At 52.8% G+C, this 17,818-nt stretch overlaps 5 protein-coding genes across 5 annotated transcripts; all 5 read left to right on the plus strand.

Annotated features, from left to right (window-relative positions):
- Positions 1 to 200: 200 nt before the first annotated feature.
- PFLUO_LOCUS4475 (MSH2 protein) lies at positions 201 to 3,074 on the plus strand (the record flags this gene model as incomplete). The annotated part of the gene is made up of 2 exons (XM_073781829.1): positions 201 to 224; positions 273 to 3,074. The coding sequence occupies 2 exons, from the start codon at positions 201 to 203 to the stop codon at positions 3,072 to 3,074; spliced, it is 2,826 nt and encodes a 941-aa protein (XP_073638545.1).
- Positions 3,075 to 4,027: 953 nt separating this feature from the next.
- On the plus strand, positions 4,028 to 6,301 carry PFLUO_LOCUS4476 (pig-Q; the record flags this gene model as incomplete). The annotated part of the gene is made up of 3 exons (XM_073781830.1): positions 4,028 to 5,297; positions 5,353 to 5,903; positions 5,960 to 6,301. 3 exons carry the CDS (start codon positions 4,028 to 4,030, stop codon positions 6,299 to 6,301), a joined length of 2,163 nt encoding a protein of 720 aa, XP_073638546.1.
- A 1,113-nt stretch (positions 6,302 to 7,414) lies between these two features.
- Positions 7,415 to 9,685, plus strand: PFLUO_LOCUS4477 (exosome nuclease subunit; the record flags this gene model as incomplete). The annotated part of the gene is made up of 1 exon (XM_073781831.1): positions 7,415 to 9,685. One exon carries the CDS (start codon positions 7,415 to 7,417, stop codon positions 9,683 to 9,685), a length of 2,271 nt encoding a protein of 756 aa, XP_073638547.1.
- Positions 9,686 to 10,404: 719 nt separating this feature from the next.
- On the plus strand, positions 10,405 to 11,379 carry PFLUO_LOCUS4478 (uncharacterized protein; the record flags this gene model as incomplete). The annotated part of the gene is made up of 2 exons (XM_073781832.1): positions 10,405 to 10,926; positions 11,002 to 11,379. 2 exons carry the CDS (start codon positions 10,405 to 10,407, stop codon positions 11,377 to 11,379), a joined length of 900 nt encoding a protein of 299 aa, XP_073638548.1.
- Positions 11,380 to 14,222: 2,843 nt separating this feature from the next.
- On the plus strand, positions 14,223 to 16,762 carry PFLUO_LOCUS4479 (RasGAP protein; the record flags this gene model as incomplete). Its single annotated transcript, XM_073781834.1, has 4 exons — positions 14,223 to 14,436; positions 14,490 to 14,623; positions 14,690 to 16,541; positions 16,602 to 16,762. 4 exons carry the CDS (start codon positions 14,223 to 14,225, stop codon positions 16,760 to 16,762), a joined length of 2,361 nt encoding a protein of 786 aa, XP_073638549.1.
- Positions 16,763 to 17,818: the final 1,056 nt, after the last annotated feature.

The raw sequence follows: 17,818 nt of genomic DNA on the forward strand, positions 1-17,818 counted from the left end.
ACATCATCATGTCAGTAGTTATTCTAGCCTCAAATCAATTAATCAATGATCAATCAGTCCCTCATTCACGTAAAAAAAGAAAAATAGAAAACCACTTAAACACGCGTGTTTCACGTGACGGTGTTGCCACACGCGCGTCTTCCGCACAGGCTACCCTCCCTGTTCTGCAACTGCCCTGTGTTGCACACTCAACCGACACAATGTCTTCTCGGCCTGACCTAAGGGTATGGAGGATTGATCTTTGCTGCCACCAGTCACTAATGTATTTGTAGGTCGACGATGAAGTCGGATTCATTCGATTCTTCCACTCCCTCCCCACACCCGACAACAATGAGACAATTCGCGTATTCGACCGAGGCGAATGGTACTCGTCCCACGGCGGCGACGCAGAGTTCATTGCTCGCACGGTGTACAAGACGACCTCGGTGCTGCGCAACCTCGGCCGCAGCGAGACAGGCGGCCTGCCGTCCGTGACGATGAGCGTGACGGTCTTCCGCAACTTCCTGCGCGAGGCGCTCTTCCGACTCAACAAACGCATTGAGATCTGGGGGTCCGCGGGCACAGGCAAGGGAAACTGGAAGCTGGTCAAGCAAGCCAGTCCCGGCAACTTGCAGGATGTGGAGGATGAGCTGGGCAGCGTGGGTGCCTTGTCGATGGAGTCTGCGCCGATCATTATGTCCGTCAAGATCTCGGCGCGCGCCGCAGAGGCTCGACATGTTGGGGTTTGCTTTGCGGACGCGAGCGTGCGCGAGCTCGGTGTCAGCGAGTTTCTCGATAACGATGTCTACTCGAACTTCGAGTCGTTGGTTATTCAGCTCGGAGTGAAGGAGTGTTTGGTCACGATGGATACCACGCGCAAGGATGTCGAGCTGGGCAAGATCCGCGCGATTGCGGATACCTGTGGGATTGCCATTTCGGAACGCCCGGCCGCCGATTTCGGAGTCCGTGATATCGAGCAGGACCTGACGCGGTTGCTGCGGGATGAGCTCTCGGCGGGCACGTTGCCGCAAACAGAGCTGAAGCTGGCGATGGGCTCGGCGTCGGCCTTGATCAAGTATCTGGGCGTCATGTCCGACCCGACCAATTTCGGGCAGTACCAGCTCTACCAGCATGATCTGTCGCAGTTTATGAAACTGGATGCTTCGGCGCTGAGGGCGCTGAATCTTATGCCCGGGCCGCGGGACGGGTCGAAGAGCATGAGCTTGTTTGGTTTGTTGAATCACTGTAAGACGCCTGTGGGCAGTCGTCTGCTGGCGCAGTGGTTGAAGCAGCCGCTGATGGACCTGGCTGAGATTGAACAGCGGCAGCAGCTGGTCGAGGCCTTTGTCGTCAACACCGAGCTGCGGCAGACGATGCAGGAAGAGCATCTGCGCGCCATTCCGGACCTCTACCGGCTTGCGAAGCGATTCCAACGAAGACAGGCCAACTTGGAAGATGTGGTCCGCGTATACCAAGTCGCCATTCGGCTGCCTGGATTTGTCAGTGCGCTGGACGACCTGATGGATGAGCAGTACCAGTCACCGCTGGAAAAAGAATACACCTCCAAGCTTCGGGGTCATTCTGATAGCTTGGCCAAGCTGGAGGAGATGGTGGAAACGACGGTCGACCTCGATGCGCTGGAGAACCACGAGTTCATCATCAAGCCCGAGTTTGATGAAAGCCTTCGCATTATTCGAAAGAAGCTGGACAAGTTGCGGTACGACATGGATGTGGAACATCGCCGGGTTTCCAAAGACCTCAACCAGGACATGGAGAAGAAGCTGTTTCTGGAGAACCACCGCGTGCATGGCTGGTGCTTCCGTCTCACCCGCACCGAGGCCGGCTGCATTCGCAACAAGAAAGAATACCAGGAATGTTCGACGCAGAAGAACGGCGTGTACTTCACCACATCGACGATGCAGTCCCTCCGTCGCGAGCATGACCAGCTCTCCTCCAACTACAACCGCACTCAGGCCGGACTGGTCAACGAGGTGGTCAGCGTCACGACATCGTACTGCCCCGTTCTGGAGCAGCTCGCCGGCGTGCTCGCTCACTTGGATGTTATTGTCAGCTTTGCTCATGCCTCGGTCCATGCCCCCTCGGGCTATATCCGCCCAAAGATGCACCCGCGCGGGACGGGGAACACCGTGCTCAAGGAAGCCCGCCACCCGTGCATGGAGATGCAGGACGACATCTCCTTTATCACCAACGACGTCTCCTTGATCCGCGATGAGTCCTCGTTTCTCATCATCACCGGCCCCAACATGGGCGGCAAGTCCACCTATATCCGCCAGATCGGCGTGATCGCGCTCATGGCGCAGACTGGCTGCTTCGTGCCCTGCACCGAGGCCGAACTCACCATTTTCGACTGCATTCTGGCGCGAGTGGGCGCCAGTGACTCGCAGCTCAAGGGCGTCTCGACCTTTATGGCGGAAATGCTCGAGACGTCCAACATCCTCAAGTCCGCGACTTCGGATTCCCTGATCATCATCGACGAACTCGGGCGTGGCACCAGCACCTACGACGGATTCGGTCTTGCCTGGGCGATCTCTGAGCACATCGTCACCGAGATCCGTTGCTTCGGCCTCTTCGCTACCCACTTCCACGAGCTGACCGCGCTGGCGGACCGGTACCCCAAAGCCGTGCAGAACTTGCACGTTGTCGCCTTCATCGGTGACGGTACGGAGGCTGCCACTGAGACGGAAACAAAGAAGAAACGGCAAGTGACTCTTCTCTACCGGGTGGAACCTGGGATCTGCGACCAGTCATTCGGTATTCACGTTGCCGAACTGGTGCGCTTCCCGGATAAGGTAGTGAACATGGCGCGCCAGAAAGCGGAGGAGCTGGAAGACTTTTCGACCGCCGAGAATAATGGAGACACGGCACAGGAGCCTGTTCCCTCGCTCGACAAGTACTCCCAGGAGGAGGTGGAGGAGGGCAGCTCCCTCCTCAAGGAGATGCTGCTGAAATGGAAGACGGAGATCGAGGGCAAGGACTTGACCGCGGAACAGAAGCGCCAGGCTATGCGGGATCTGGTCAACGGGGACGCGAAGCTGCAGGCCAACAAGGTCTTCCAGGGTATTACAGCTTTGTAGAAGGGAGGTGTGTCCTGCTTTCATGGGCTCGGCGTTTCTGGAGGAGGGCTCTCGGTGGCCTGACCGTGTCTCGGATATGTTTTTATTAATTCCTAAATCCAAAATACCTCTACGATGATACCTCTGCTATAGGTTCTTGTCCTGAATCCTTAGGGCTCTGAACTAGTCACGTGGATGCCCATCTCGGTCCAGTCGCGGAATCCAATCGCTGAGCAGGCATCAATCATCACCGCTGATACGCCCACCAGCAGTGACCCTGCTGACCCCATCGTCCCTCCAGTACTTCTGATTCTGTTCGCTCGTTTACATAGTACCTCCCTACCTCATCGCACCGGATTGACAACCCTCTTCACACCAGTCCAACCTCGAAACAATCTCAATTCCCAGCTATGCGCGCCAGCTAAAAAGTGGACCGCCGAGCGACCTTGAATTCATGCACCCCTTTTCCGTCCTCACCCTTGGGATCTTCGTCGCGGGCTACACCACTGCCAGGTGGGATCTTGTTACCCGGCTCTACGAACTGGCTATATTTGCGTGGGATCACGGCGTTGTGGTAGGTGTTTCTTGTTTTTCTCGTCCGTTTCGGTCTTCGCGTCTGGCCTGTCTTGTCTCCCGCCCCCTCCGCCGGCTTGACCACACCTAACCAAGTGTTGTTGCTGTTTCGTTTTGTGCTGGCATGACTGATATGTGCTTTGATAGACACGCACCGCGAAGGGATTCCTCTTCCTCTCCGTCTTCTTCTTCCTGTTCGTTCTGCCTATCAACCACCTTGCGGCAAAGGAGGGCAAATTGGTGAGCTTCCTCCACCACCATTACCATCTTTCGAATAACCAGGATTTAGCTGACGATTTCTGTGATATGCTAGCACCCGCGACACGTGAATTTCGGCGTCTCGGCTCGGGAACAATTGCGCCGACGTGGTTCGTTCTAAGACTGCGCGGGAGGATGACAACATGCTCATGAGCGATGGACTGCTGCGGGTGTTCTGGCCGTATGATCTCCCGCGAACTTCGTCGCCGGGGGTGATTATCGGATGGCGGAATTCGGAGCTTGATCTTTTTGTGCTCACGGTTCTCGAAGATGTCGAGCCGCGCAAGGTCGACAATGCGCTTCGTGCCGGCATCCTCTTTCGAAATAGTCCGCACCCTATTGTGCGTATCTTCACTCTCTGTGGTCGGTCTCAGATGCATGTTCTCGGGTCGACAAATTTGCCTGATCCGCCACCTGCGTTTAGCCCCTCCCATCTCTATGTGACCACTCATTCGCCGTCCAAGGCTCCGCGAATCTTCTGTCCCCCTGAGGCGAATTTGTCTGTTCAGGTTGTCATGTTCCATCGACCACATCCGACCCGAATGGAGTACATGTCTCTCGAGCCTATTTCGCTTGCTCTGGGTGATAAGACAGCTACGGCGAAAAGATGGGGTCCGGTTGTCAGCAAGATTGAGTCCGAGGAAGAGACCGAGAAGAGCCGGTCCGAGGTGCTGGTCGACAAGTTGAAACTCCATACGGTGGTCAAGCACATTCCGTCACAGAAGGAACAGGCCCTCCCGCTCATTGTCAATCAGGCCAACTGTGCCTATGAGATGGGGCAGCTTATGCACAAGAATAGCCACCTCATTGGTATCCGGGCCAAGAGGAGTATGAGTGTCGGCGAACGCGTGGTGGAATCCGCAACTACCCTGTGGGGTTTTTTTGTCCTGTTCGTGGCCCACATTTGCTGGCAATGGATCTGGCCCGTCGTCACAAGATTTTTTGTCGTTGGTCTCGTGGCGCACCGATCTGTCGCAGAGATTGTCTTGCAGGTCCTCGAATGGCGGGCGCGGCCTGATGCTGCGGCTCTGAAGGACATTTCGGCGACAGCGCAGCAGGTCGATATACGACTGCAACAGTTCTGTTACTGGCCGATCCAATATACCAAGCTTCGCCAGAGAAAGGATAACTGGGAGAGTGTCACTACCAGCCACCCGGATTATATTCGATTCTACAACAGCTTATGGCTCGTTGCCAACGATGTGATTATTGGGATCGCTCTGGGATCTTATATCATTGACAACGCGAACTGGGTGGCTTCGCAAATCAATACCGTTCTTACCGGCTGGACTGTTGAAGGGCTTCAGCGCACTATCTCCTGGTTGATGGACTGGCCAGCCGGTCTGAAGTTGAACAACGAACTTGCTGCCTTCTTGGGTGACTTGTTTCTGTGGGTCATCGAGAACTGGGCGGGTGAGTACTTTTTAATCTACTTATTGCTCTCAGTACTAATTCTTTGTCGATCTAGCTTGCATTGCCAACCTACAACCTTACCTACCTCACCTGATCTACGTTGTCGGATGCTCCAGCTTCGCCGGAGCCAGCATGCCCATCGCCGTATTTTCCGACTTACTTTCCATCCTAACCGTCCACATCTACTCCTTCTATATTGCCTCCGCCCGCATCTTCAATTGGCAGCTCACCATCATCATCTCTCTGTTCCATCTGTTCCGCGGCAAAAAGCGGAATGTCTTGCGCAACCGAATTGACTCATGCGATTACGACCTCGACCAGCTGCTGCTCGGCACCATCCTATTCACCGTCCTTTTCTTCCTTCTACCTACCGTGGTCGTCTTCTACCTGACCTTTGCATCGGCTCGGATGTTGATCATCTCTATGAAAGCGTCGTTTGACACTTGTCTTGCGTTTTTGAACCATTTCCCGCTCTTCGCGCTGATGCTGCGAGTGAAGGATTCACGGCGCCTGCCAGGTGGTATCCGATTCGAGCTGCGAGACGAGCCTGAAAAGCATGCCCCAGGCTCTGAATCATCCGTCCGGGCTTCCTACATCCATCTCGAGGTATGCACCTATATCGTCCGATGTCCCACCGCACCCACTAACTAATATCTATCTAGTCCGTGCCTCTACCGTTACGAGCCATGTTCGACCAATACTTCCAGCTAGGTCATCGACTCCGAAAGCACTACCTCGCACCACAGGTCATCTTCTGCCTCGTCACCGGCCGTTTCGTTCCGCCCATCCACCGCCGCAATCTGTACAGCATGCAGTACAGCATGCTTCCCGCGCGTCGCGCAGGTATGGCCGAGGTATGGGCGCTTCTGACCCAGACCAAGAAAAACAACAGCAGTGGTGGCGCAGCCGGCTCGATGGGAGGAGGTATCGGATCGTTGGGCAGTCCTGTGCCCAAAGTGCCCGCGTCCGTTCAGGGCGATCTGAGGAGACGGGGCCATCGATGATGCTGCTTTATCCCCTGGTATATAGTGCTCGTACAGAATTCTCAGCCGAGATGGTTGACCGAGCATTAGCATTTCCCAGTCACGAATATTAATCTTTATTATCTCAACCATTCTTTTTCGTCAATAGACTGGCCGTGCTGTGCAGCTAATGTGTATGTAGAAACAAAGGAGGAGGGTGGTTCGCTTAGTTCTCTATCTTTGCTCTTTAATAACAATTCAAGTGGTAGAAGATGTCCAAGCAGAAAGGAAAGGTCGGTCTATACAAACAGAGATGAGATGTAGTATACAATATACAAGTAAATGAAGCCAAAATCCAAACGCCCACCCACGGAGTCAGTCAACCCATAGGAAATGCTCGTCATCGCTGAAACCGACTAGACGAATTCAAAGCACGATCATGTACTCGCTCATCGTACATGCCTTGCGGGAGAAGAGAAAAGGAGCAGACTAGACTAGGACTTTTTGAGAAACTCCGAGTCCGTCTCGCTACTGCTCTTCCGGGCGTCATCTACCATCGAGTCGATGCCTCTCTCCTTGAGAGATTTCTATTCTCATCGCAATCATTCCTCAGTTAGTTGCAGATTCATTCCCATGGATTAGGGGGGTGGGGTTGCAAAGCGCAAGGCAAAGAACTTACATTAAGGCAAGACTTGTACTTGGCGAAGAGTGCTTCGCAGTCGTCGGATGATGTGTTGCCACGCAGGTACTCTAAGCATATAGTTAGTGATACTGCTCTATGAATTGCTGAAGATATGAACATACTCTCGCTGTACCATTTTAGGAAACAGGTGTCATATTTCCTGTATCGGTTTTCATGGTTAGCCTTTGCCTTCAGCTGGTGGCCGTCTTTGGTGCTGCTCGTTTGTCCTCATCGTGCAGTTGAAGTTGGAGAATCTGATCTGACTCACTCTTTAATATCGTTGCATTCTGGAGCAATGGAGGCAGCCATTATGTCAACCGCGACAAAGACAGAGAGCGTGAGATAGTTGAAGAGCGCAGTGGAGTCATGTGAATAGCCAAGGTGCCCGGATGATCGGTTTATCCGGGTGACTTTTTTTGCCGTTCAATCTCATTTGGTTTCAACTACAATCTACAAACTACCCAAGTTACAGCATGGATTCAGCTGGAGGGTTCACTCCCTTCCAGGACAGACTGTCATCGTCTCTGGTCCAGGTAACCCGCACCGTCGGACAGCTCTCGTCCGAAGACCTGAACTTCTACCGCACCTCCAGCGCTGAGCTTTCCGAGTCGCTCGACGAACAAAGCGAACGCATCCTTTCCTTAACCTCTGCGGTCCTCAAAGCTGCAGTCGCCGGAACCGACCTTTCCGCTCCGACCCTCCACAATGAGGAATCGGTCGAGGACAATTGGCGCGGCGTGGTGGACGTAATCGACGCGCTGCTGGAGAAAGCGGACGCTTGCTTGGATGAATTTACAGGGGTGATCAAGAAATTGAGCCCCTCGCAAGAAGAACGAGCTCCCGCGAAGAAACCGCCACAGAAATTCCCCACCATCTACGACTACGGCCCGTCCAAGATCCCCAAGCCCCAGGTGCTGTTCGACCACAAGCCCGATAACTCCGATCTCGGGCCCTTCCGGCCCCTGCTCAAAACAAAGCCGCATGCAATCGTCCCGCTGGAGGAATCGCTACAAACTCGCGAGGTGGATGGCAAGACGGGGTATCCATCCCCGTACGAGGCTGAGATCCGCGCTGCGAAGTACCCGGAATCGGTCTACAAGGTCTCTCCTCCGATTGACTATCTTCCCTTTGAAAGTACAACGGCTACGTTTGTCGATACGTTGGAGGGGGCCAAGGAGATGCTTGGCGAGCTCAAGAAGGCCAAGGAAATCGCGATTGATGTGGAACATCACGACGTGCACTCCTACCATGGTCTTACCTCGCTGATGCAGATCAGCACTCGCGACAAGGACTGGGTGGTGGATACCTTGCAGCCGTGGCGGGAGGAGCTCCAGATGCTCAACGAGGTCTTTGCGGACCCGCACATCCTCAAGGTCCTGCACGGATCAACCATGGATATCATCTGGCTGCAGCGCGACCTGGGCCTGTACCTTGTCGGACTCTTCGATACTTTCCATGCGGTATCTGCGCTGGGATGGCCGAAGCGAAGTCTGAAGGTCCTTTTGCAGAAGTTGGTCAATTTTGAAGCCGATAAGCGCTACCAGATGGCCGATTGGCGGGTTCGCCCGCTTCCGGATGGCATGTTCGACTATGCCCGCTCGGATACACACTATCTTCTCTACATCTACGATCTTCTACGTAACGAACTTGTCGAAACCTCAACCAAGGCAGCGAACCACATCGATTACGTGCTGGAGCGCTCCAAAACTGAGGCGCTGCAACGATACGAGCGGCCGGTGTATGATGCGGCAAATGGACTGGGTCCCGGCGGCTGGTACGATTTATTGTCGCGCAACCCCGGGGTCCTGCCCAAGGAACAGTTTGCCGTATTCAAAGCTGTTCACCAGTGGCGTGATGAGGTGGCGCGAGCTGAGGACGAAGGCTTTCAATGCGTGTTTCCCAAACATATGCTCTTCAGACTGGCCCAAACCATGCCGCTCGACATGGGCACCTTACTCCGGACTCTGTCACCTGTGACGCCCATCACGAAGGAGCGCGCTCATGACCTCCTCGAAGTGATCCAGAAAGCGAAAACCGAAGGTGCTACTGGTCCGGAATGGCGCGATGTGGCTCCAGCGCCCAAACCTCTTGCGAAAGCTGTAGCACCAGTTCTTCAGCCAGAGAGCACCGATTTTCCTGCTGCCGAGCGCTACAAAACGTCCCAGTTTTGGGGCAATGTTCTCGAGGCATACGAATCACCTGCGCCGCCGACATACTCGCTCGTCGCAGCGGCCGAGGCCCTCCGACTTTCTCTCCCCCTGCCGCCCATGCCTTCGACTGTCTCGCAAACACGTGAGAAACTGGGCACGACTACCAAACCACCTCCATCGACTATACCTGCTCCAACCCATGAGGAACCAAAAATCTTTACTGTGAAGGAACTCGGCGGGCCACGCAAGCGAAAAGCTGCACCCACTGAAACGACCGAGCAAGCTCCCTCAACACCAGACGAGCTACTGTTGGAGACGGGCAACGAGCCCGAATCCACAGAGAAGCGGCGCAAGAAATCGCACAAGGATAAGAAGTCCAAGAAGTCCGCACAGACGGACTCACAGCCCGAGAACGACGACATCCCCTTCGACTATGGCGCAGCAGAGTCCGTCTTCAATGCTGCACCTGCTCAGGCGCCCAGCAGGCGACAGAAGAAGCATTTCAACCCATACGCCAAGGCGATGGATGCTCCTTCGGCCGCGCGGAAGCAGAATCGGGAGATTCAAGGCAAATCGCACACGTTCCGCGAATAGATTTCAATCTCCGAGCCTCCTGGCGTTAGTTGTTCTTTCTCTGGGTCTTTGAAAGCATCATCGGTGTTTTGGGTTTTGGTCTTTTCCGAGCATAGCGATACCTCCCATTCAGTGTAGGAGGATTTGGGTTTCAATCTTGCTGCCTGTATGATATAAATAAATGATGAGAGAGCTACTCCTATCATCAAGATGAAAAGTTATTCAAACCGACCATATCATGTATTAGTTTTATCAATGTATCAAAAAAAATGTATATATCCCCATCGCCATGCATAACAAAACGGAGCGTGTAATCCATATCCATTTCCAACTTCATAAAGTTGAGATCCATAAGGCGTATACAAACAAGCTTAATCCCGAAATGGACTAGCTCCCGCTGCCCTTGTCTGTCATGTATACATCAACCCATCCGACCTGCCCACTCTTTCACCCTTCCTCGCCTTCCCTTTTCTTCTTCATTTGCAACTCCTTTCTTCAGTCAGCTTCAACTGATTCTCTATACCCTACATGATGGAGGCCTGGCCCGACGACTTACCGGCGTTCCGTGCTTCCCTGAGAGACAAGTACGGCAAAGCTGTCTCGGACCTTCTTAAGGCAATCAGGTCTGACCCAAAGCTCATGTACTCAAGCGATGACCTCACGAAACTTCGGGTTACTCTTGGATCCTTCGATCCTGAGGACCAAAGATCATCGCATCAAACGTTTGTCTCTTCAAGCCTATGTCTTCTGAGCAGATCAAAGAGTACTCTCTCACGTCCGATCAAAATGAAGGCTTTCGCAAATTGTCCGATGGTTATGACGAGATGTACCCATCTCCAGAGGGTTTCCTAGGCCGTTCTATTTCCGACATCACGGGCTTCAACGCAGAAGTCGCCTTCTTTTACCTGAAGAGACTCTACGAAAGCTCGTATAAGAAGACTGAGCGCTACCCTAAGTCTCTTGCTGGGAGCTGGAAGTGGGGCCAAATTAGACATGACAGCCCATTCTTAGGTATCCCAGGGGGACTACTCGGGGGTCATTCCTTGACCAACAAGATTCCGCCTTGGAAAGTCAGCGCTGATTTCGAGTGGCAAGATGACTACCGTAACCCAGAAACAATTTGCCCGCATATGATGCTCGTGATGCATACTGGTGCAGTTGCTATCGAAGGCGAACTACTTTTTTGCGAGCTGGGTTGTATCGCACAGGTGATCCGAAATCGTTTAGAACAGAAGGAATTCGAAAAGACCTCGCTTTTCCCGGTACGTTATAGTATTACGCAAGTCTTACTGAACTTTTGAGTGTATGCTACCTTAACACGCTATTGGGTTCGATAGGTATTGATCATCTCGCTATTCGGACCGCGACACGGACGTCTCGTTCAGGCTAAATTCAACAAGTCTGGTGTCTTGAAGGTTAGGGCTTCACCTATCTACAATTTCGTGCGCAAGGCCGAGGCGCCTTGGAACCTTTTTCTACGCTACTATGCCTGCGAGCCTCGCGATGGGCCAGAAATCGAATTTGGTGACGATGGGGAGGAGAGTGTACCCACTCAGGCGCTCGGGTATGTTTTCCATGTGTCCGCATTTGGCAAGAAGAAGGATGCGTCTACGAAGAATCCTAAGCCCGTCCCACAACCTTTGGAATTTGCATTTTCATGTATTGACGAGATGCTACCAGACCGGACCTGCGGAGAGACATTGCGCTTCGGTTGAGACCTCGACAGGTGAGGGGTTAGCGAACAATTATGAGAGATTTAAGACTAAGTCTTGATCAAGTTCGTTCAAGCAAATGGTGATGCGTCGCCTTGTTGGGAGAAGTGATGGGACATTTTGATTATCTTTTGATAAAATATTATCAATGTCCACAAGTGATTCTTAAATTCACTCATATGTAGTGGTGTTTAGTACATCACATCGTCTTTTGTCAAGTATAGGAGAAAAGCCAAGGTATATATATTCAACACCGCGGCTAGTCAATTTTCGAATCACGACATTTTTATGGTATTTAATCCGGTTTATATCAGAGTCCGACAAGACATCTACATGCAAAACGTGCAGCTGATTATTAAACTAGTTCATGTGGCCGTGATGGCTCACCAGTGCTCTCCCGTTTAGGTGGTGGTGGTATGATTTGACACTATGCCTTGTCGAGTCTCCATATGGAGGACCCATTATCTGTGGCAGTACAGTCACTTGGCAGGTCTTCATATTCAGAGTGGCACATATGATATACTGGTCGGTCTTCAGGGCAGTTTGTGAATCTGGGTTCTAATTAGCTTGCAATGAGTCTTTTACGTGTAAGTGTTCTTCTTCTTTCTTGTTAGAAGCATGATGCTTTCAATAGATCCACTATTGCAGCTATAATAAGCCATGATCAACTGAGATCAATTGAGCCTTGTCTATAGTTACTCTGGCGCTCTGAAAAAATCCCGCAGCGCCCACAGTCGTTATGTAGTATCCCATAGCTATTGCGTCAACACCCACTAGGATTGCTCCATGTACAATCCTACACAGAGTCAATGACACGAGTTAAACTATTTACTACACACATGCATTGCATTATGCATTGTAACCTGCTCTGCGCCTTTGAGGAATCCTGCATGATCAATTGCATCCGAACCGAAATTCTCTAGCTCTTCTGACCTTGTCTTGGTCTGTGCATACCATCAAAATTCTCCGTCAAGGCTAACTGACTACGTAACAAACTAACCTCCCCCCCGCTCAAAAATCGCCCGGAAGGGTCTAGGATCTCTGCCTCCGTTGCATCGCCTTGGCCGTCGCCCGCGCTTGCATGCATCGTCCCGCCGTCGTTCGCGAGCCGCTAATGCCCTCGTAGCGCAGCGCGGAATGGGGAAGCTAGACCAGGATTAGTTACTTCAGATTAGAAACCGATCACCCGACCTGATGATGACGGTGATGATTACAATCGCCGCATGGACCATGATTCCCCCGCCAAAAGCGAGAATGTAAGGTTCGACGGCGGCCGAATGCACTTGGGATCTTCGACGAAACGGGCAGAGATCGTTCGCCGCTGGGCTTGACAATGTGGTAATCGGCGTCGATCGGCTGAGCCCAATTTGGGTTGATAAATTGCTTGAGGTCGGATCTGCGATTCCCCTTTGGCGCGTTTCATGGATATATAGTCTTGAATCATAGTGAGGTACTACTCAAGTAGTCAATGCCAGGAGAAATGGTCACGATAGCTCGATAGGCAAGATATGCACCCGTTCAGGGGCAGCATGCATTGGTTCGTTCAGTCTCTCCACAGAAAAAACAGCATTCCGAGTCCCACCGGATCCACTCTGCTGCGCATTTACCCCTGAGCGGGAGAGCCGATGGAATGGAGGCAACAAAAGCAAAAAACAAAAAAACAAAAAAGAAAACATGCTCAGCGCGTCTATCCCCGCATGGTAGGCAAGTGAACAACTCCCGCACGGAGTAAGCAAGCAACTATGTATCCGAAAGAAACCAAAACAAAGGCCAAAGCTCGGACCGCCGCCAGATCCCAGCCGGCTGCGCATCCCAGTCGGGCGGAAATGGCGGGTATGAGAATTCGGGATCTGCTGCATAGGTAGCTAGCATGGGCATTAGCTTAACTCATTACTGAGACATCCGGGTTGGTTAACGGGAAGAGGGAGAGCCACATCAGGAAATCAACCTGAAACCACCTCAGCAAGTCGTGGATGTCTTAGCCCCAAAACAGGTCACTGACCATCCCGGCCCACTTGGGGAGTCAGTGCGGGTGTTGACGGCCGTTGACGCAGGTACCAAGAGGTGGTGTAGAGGGATCAGTGAAAGATGGACTCGAAGCAATGGGGGCAGTGTCATCGGCGACCGAGAGAAGTGTACATGTGTTGACCCCTATCTCCCGGTATCACCAACCAGTATCAATCGCCCGGAGGATATCCGAGTGGCAAAAAGCGCACTGGGCCAGGGGTACACCAGTCCCCTTGCATTATCCGAGCCAGGACACAGAATTAGAGTGAGCATAGGGTATACGGAAGTGCACGTACATAGTTAACTAATCACTTCAGGCAAATCAATCATGATGGACTGCTCCACCACTGCATCCACTTAGCCCATCCCTCTCCCCCCTCCCCCTCTTCTACTCTTTCTTCTGCTTCTCGGTTTCCTCCCTTTTCTCCCTTCACTCACACTCTCCCTCGGTCGCTCAGGCTTGAACTCCTGACCACAACTCTTTCGGGTTTCCCCCTTCGGTCGCCTAATTCTGCCGGTTCAGCCCGTCTCTCGGCTCCATTCGACCGCCTGGTTTTCCGCTGACCTGTCCGTGGTCGAACAAGAACTTTCTTTTCAACCCCTGGGTGCCTGAATTACTCGGGCTCCCAAACTCGAATTTCACCGCCATTCTGCCTCTGCGCATTCCAACCCACGATACCGACTCATCACGGGCCTGCTAGGATTTCGCAACCCTCTTCCCCTCCTCAACCCTCTCCCACGTCTCGCGCGCCCGCCACCATTGACATCGGGTCTCTCTCGGTCGTCGACGGTGCGCGCGATATAATCCAAAGGCCATCAACCGGTCGCCCGTTCCCACAATGTCCGTTGCAACGATGCTACAGCCTGCATCGAGAGCCTCCCGAGCCTCCTCGTCGTCCTCGTCCTCGTTTCAGCCCGTCGCCCGACAGAACACCATGTCCGCCCACGATACTCGGTCCATCCGCCAATCCAAGCGGATGTCGGTCACCGCTCTGTACCTGTCCATGTCGGCCAAGGACAGGGACTTGGAGATTTCTGATGATTTGGCACGAGGTGCGTCGCCCACTTTGATTATGTGTGAGTACTGGACTGACATGCACGAACAGCACAAAAGCACCTGCGCGATTTGAAGAGCAAGATTTCTTCGCAGTCCAAGAAGAACTTCGTCCTCGAGAAAGATGTGCGATACCTGGATTCTCGGATAGCGCTGCTGATTCAGAATCGGATGGCTCAGGAGGAGGTAAGATGCGAATCCAGAAAAAAAAAAAATGGCGAGATTTGTTACCTAACTCACACGTCTCAATAGCAAAATGAAGTCGCCAGCCACCTCGACGATGCGATCGATCCCCAAGAGGGATTTTTCCCGAACGACGATCGCACTCAGAAGTACGGCAACCTCCTTTTCCTCCTTCAGTCGGAGCCCCGCCACATTGCTCACCTCTGTCGCCTGGTCACAATGGCCGAAATCGATTCGCTCCTCCAGACCGTCATGTTCACCATCTACGGAAACCAGTACGAGAGCCGCGAGGAACACTTGCTGCTCACCATGTTCCAGTCCGTCCTCACATACCAGTTTGACAACACCCCGGAATACTCGTCCCTGCTGCGCCAGAATACCCCGGTCTCGCGGATGATGACCACCTACACACGTCGTGGTCCCGGCCAGAGTTACCTGAAACAGGTTCTGGCGGACCAGATCAACTCGCTGATCGAGCTGCGCGACGTGGACCTGGAGATTAACCCTCTGAAGGTCTATGAGAGCATGGTCAAACAAATCGAGGAGGAGACGGGTTCTCTGCCGGACTACCTGGCCCGGTCGGTGACCGCCGAGGATGCAGCCGCAAATGAGCAGGTGCAGGCCATCATTGCGCCGCGCCTGAAGATGTTGACGGATATTGCCAATGGCTTCCTCACCACCATCATCGATGCCGTCAACGAGACTCCATACGGGCTCCGCTGGATCTGCAAGCAGATTCGCAGTCTTTCCCGCCGCAAGTATCCCGACGCCCAGGACCAGACAATCTGTACCCTAATTGGTGGATTCTTCTTTCTACGATTCCTCAACCCCGCCATTGTCACGCCGCGCTCATACATGCTGATCGACGCCACACCTACGGACAAGCCTCGCCGGACCCTGACCCTGATCGCCAAGATGCTCCAGAACCTGGCGAACAAGCCATCTTATGCCAAGGAGCCCTACATGGCGAGCCTGCAGCCTTTCATCGAGTCGAACAAGGACCGGGTTAACAAGTTCCTGCTCGACCTCTGTGAAGTGCAAGACTTCTATGAGAGTCTGGAGATGGACAACTACGTGGCCCTGTCGAAGCGGGACCTCGAACTGCAAATCACTCTGAATGAGATGTACGCCATGCATAGCCTTCTGGAGAAGCACATTTCGGTGCTCGCCCAGGACCAGTACTCGCACCTGTCCATGCTCCTGCAGGAGCTAGGCACCGCACCAGCACAGTTGCCTCGCAAAGAGAACCGAACCATCACAGTGCCGCTGTTCAGCCGATGGGAAACTGCTCTGGATGACTTGACTGCTGCCCTCGACATCACGCAGGAGGAGGTGTTTTTCATGGAGGCCAAGTCTACGTTTGTCCAGATTCTTCGGTCTCTACCTCAAAACTCCTCAGTGGCCCGCCGACCCCTTCGCCTGGATCGCATCGCCGAGGCTGCCGCTACTCTGAAGAACGACGCTGTGATGGTCCGGAAGGGCATTCGCTCCATGGAACTGCTGAGTCAGCTGCAGGATATGGGCGTGATTGACCGGTCCGATGAATTCAGTCTGCTCCGGGATGAGGTGGAGCAGGAGTTGGTGCACCTTGGTTCGCTGAAGGAGAAGGTTGTGGAGGAAACCGGACAGCTGGAGTCCGTGTTCGCCACCATTCGCGATCACAACACCTATCTGGTCGGCCAGCTAGAGACCTACAAGTCCTACCTTCATAACGTGCGCAGTCAATCCGAGGGCAAGTCGCGCAGTACTGCCAAAGAGCAGAAGAAGCAGGAGCTGGGACCGTACAAATTCACTCACCAGCAGTTGGAGAAGGAAGGCGTCATTCGTCGCAGCAACGTGCCGGAGAACCGACGGGCCAACATCTACTTCATGTTCAAGAGCCCATTGCCAGGGACATTTGTCATCAGTCTACACTACAAAGGTGAGTCCCGATCAGACAATCAAGTGTGAGAGGGAGAACGAGACTAACAAGGATCAATAGGACGGGCTCGTGGACTACTGGAACTTGATCTCAAGCTTGATGATCTCCTTGAGATGCAGAAGGACAACCTTGAGGATCTTGACCTGGAGTATGTCCAGTTCAACGTCTCGAAGGTGCTGACGCTTCTGAACAAACGCTTTGCGCGAAAGAAGGGCTGGTAAGGGATCTTGTCCCCGAGGCCCATGCGTGCCACCTTCCTCCCCTACGAATCGAAACGAGACCGAGCCGAATGATTCTCTCCGTGCGGTCCAATCCACGTGGTTGACCCCGGCTTCGCCGCCTAATTATTTGCGATGACCTGATGGACATTGACACATGTCCCATATACTACTTTTCATACCATCATCATCATTGATGGACCAAGGGGTTGCCTTGTGCAACTACTCCGGTTCCCTCCTCAATGGCTGTGGGCGGTTTATGCACCCTGGATGTTGTCTATATACACGAACATACCCCTGATGGAGGGAAGATGCGGGACTTTTCCCCCGCTGGTTCGGGCGAGAGCCGAGCATCCATCTTCCATCCTGGTTTTTTTTTTTGGGATCTTCTTTTTTCCTTGATCTGTGGCTTTTTTTATGGTCTATACCCAACGCATATTTTGTGTTTTTGAGCTGCTGGACATGATGTTTTTTTTCTCAATTTGGCCATGCGTTCTGTAACCCTATCTTTGTGTTCTTCTTTCTCATCATCACCATCACCGCCTGGAGCCTTGAGACTCCAGATGCGTTGTGTATAATAATACCTACTCCTGCGGTTGCCTGTCTGCGTTCAACCCAATACCCGTTGTGTCTATTCAGTTTTTAAATCAAGTGCCATTTCGGATTTTCAATAATGAAGTAGTCGTGAGCATCACCGGTTCTATGTACCCACCTGCCGACCCTGGCCAGACCACAACACACTATAACTAAATTAATGCACGTGGAATGACCACGACACAGCCACCTGCCCCTCCCTCCCTCTACTGGTTGTTTAACGTTTGACTTTGTTGAATTAGTTGAGGATTCAATCAGGATCTGCGCGAGGGGTCAAAGTAGGGCTAACGTAGGGCTCCGTTTGCGGATAATAACCAACAACACCCTCTGCAATCAGAAGAAATAATGAAGTTAGCAATGGTCAATTGTCTTGTTGGCCAGCGAGAGCAGCACTAGCCCCGAGCAAATAAAAGTCACCGGAATCAGGCGTGCCCCTCCCTAACTAAGGAAGAGAAAAAAAAAAAA

The sequence above is a fragment of the Penicillium psychrofluorescens genome (genome assembly GCF_964197705.1).
Source record: "Penicillium psychrofluorescens genome assembly, chromosome: 3".
In the NCBI taxonomy this organism is placed as follows: domain Eukaryota; kingdom Fungi; phylum Ascomycota; class Eurotiomycetes; order Eurotiales; family Aspergillaceae; genus Penicillium; species Penicillium psychrofluorescens.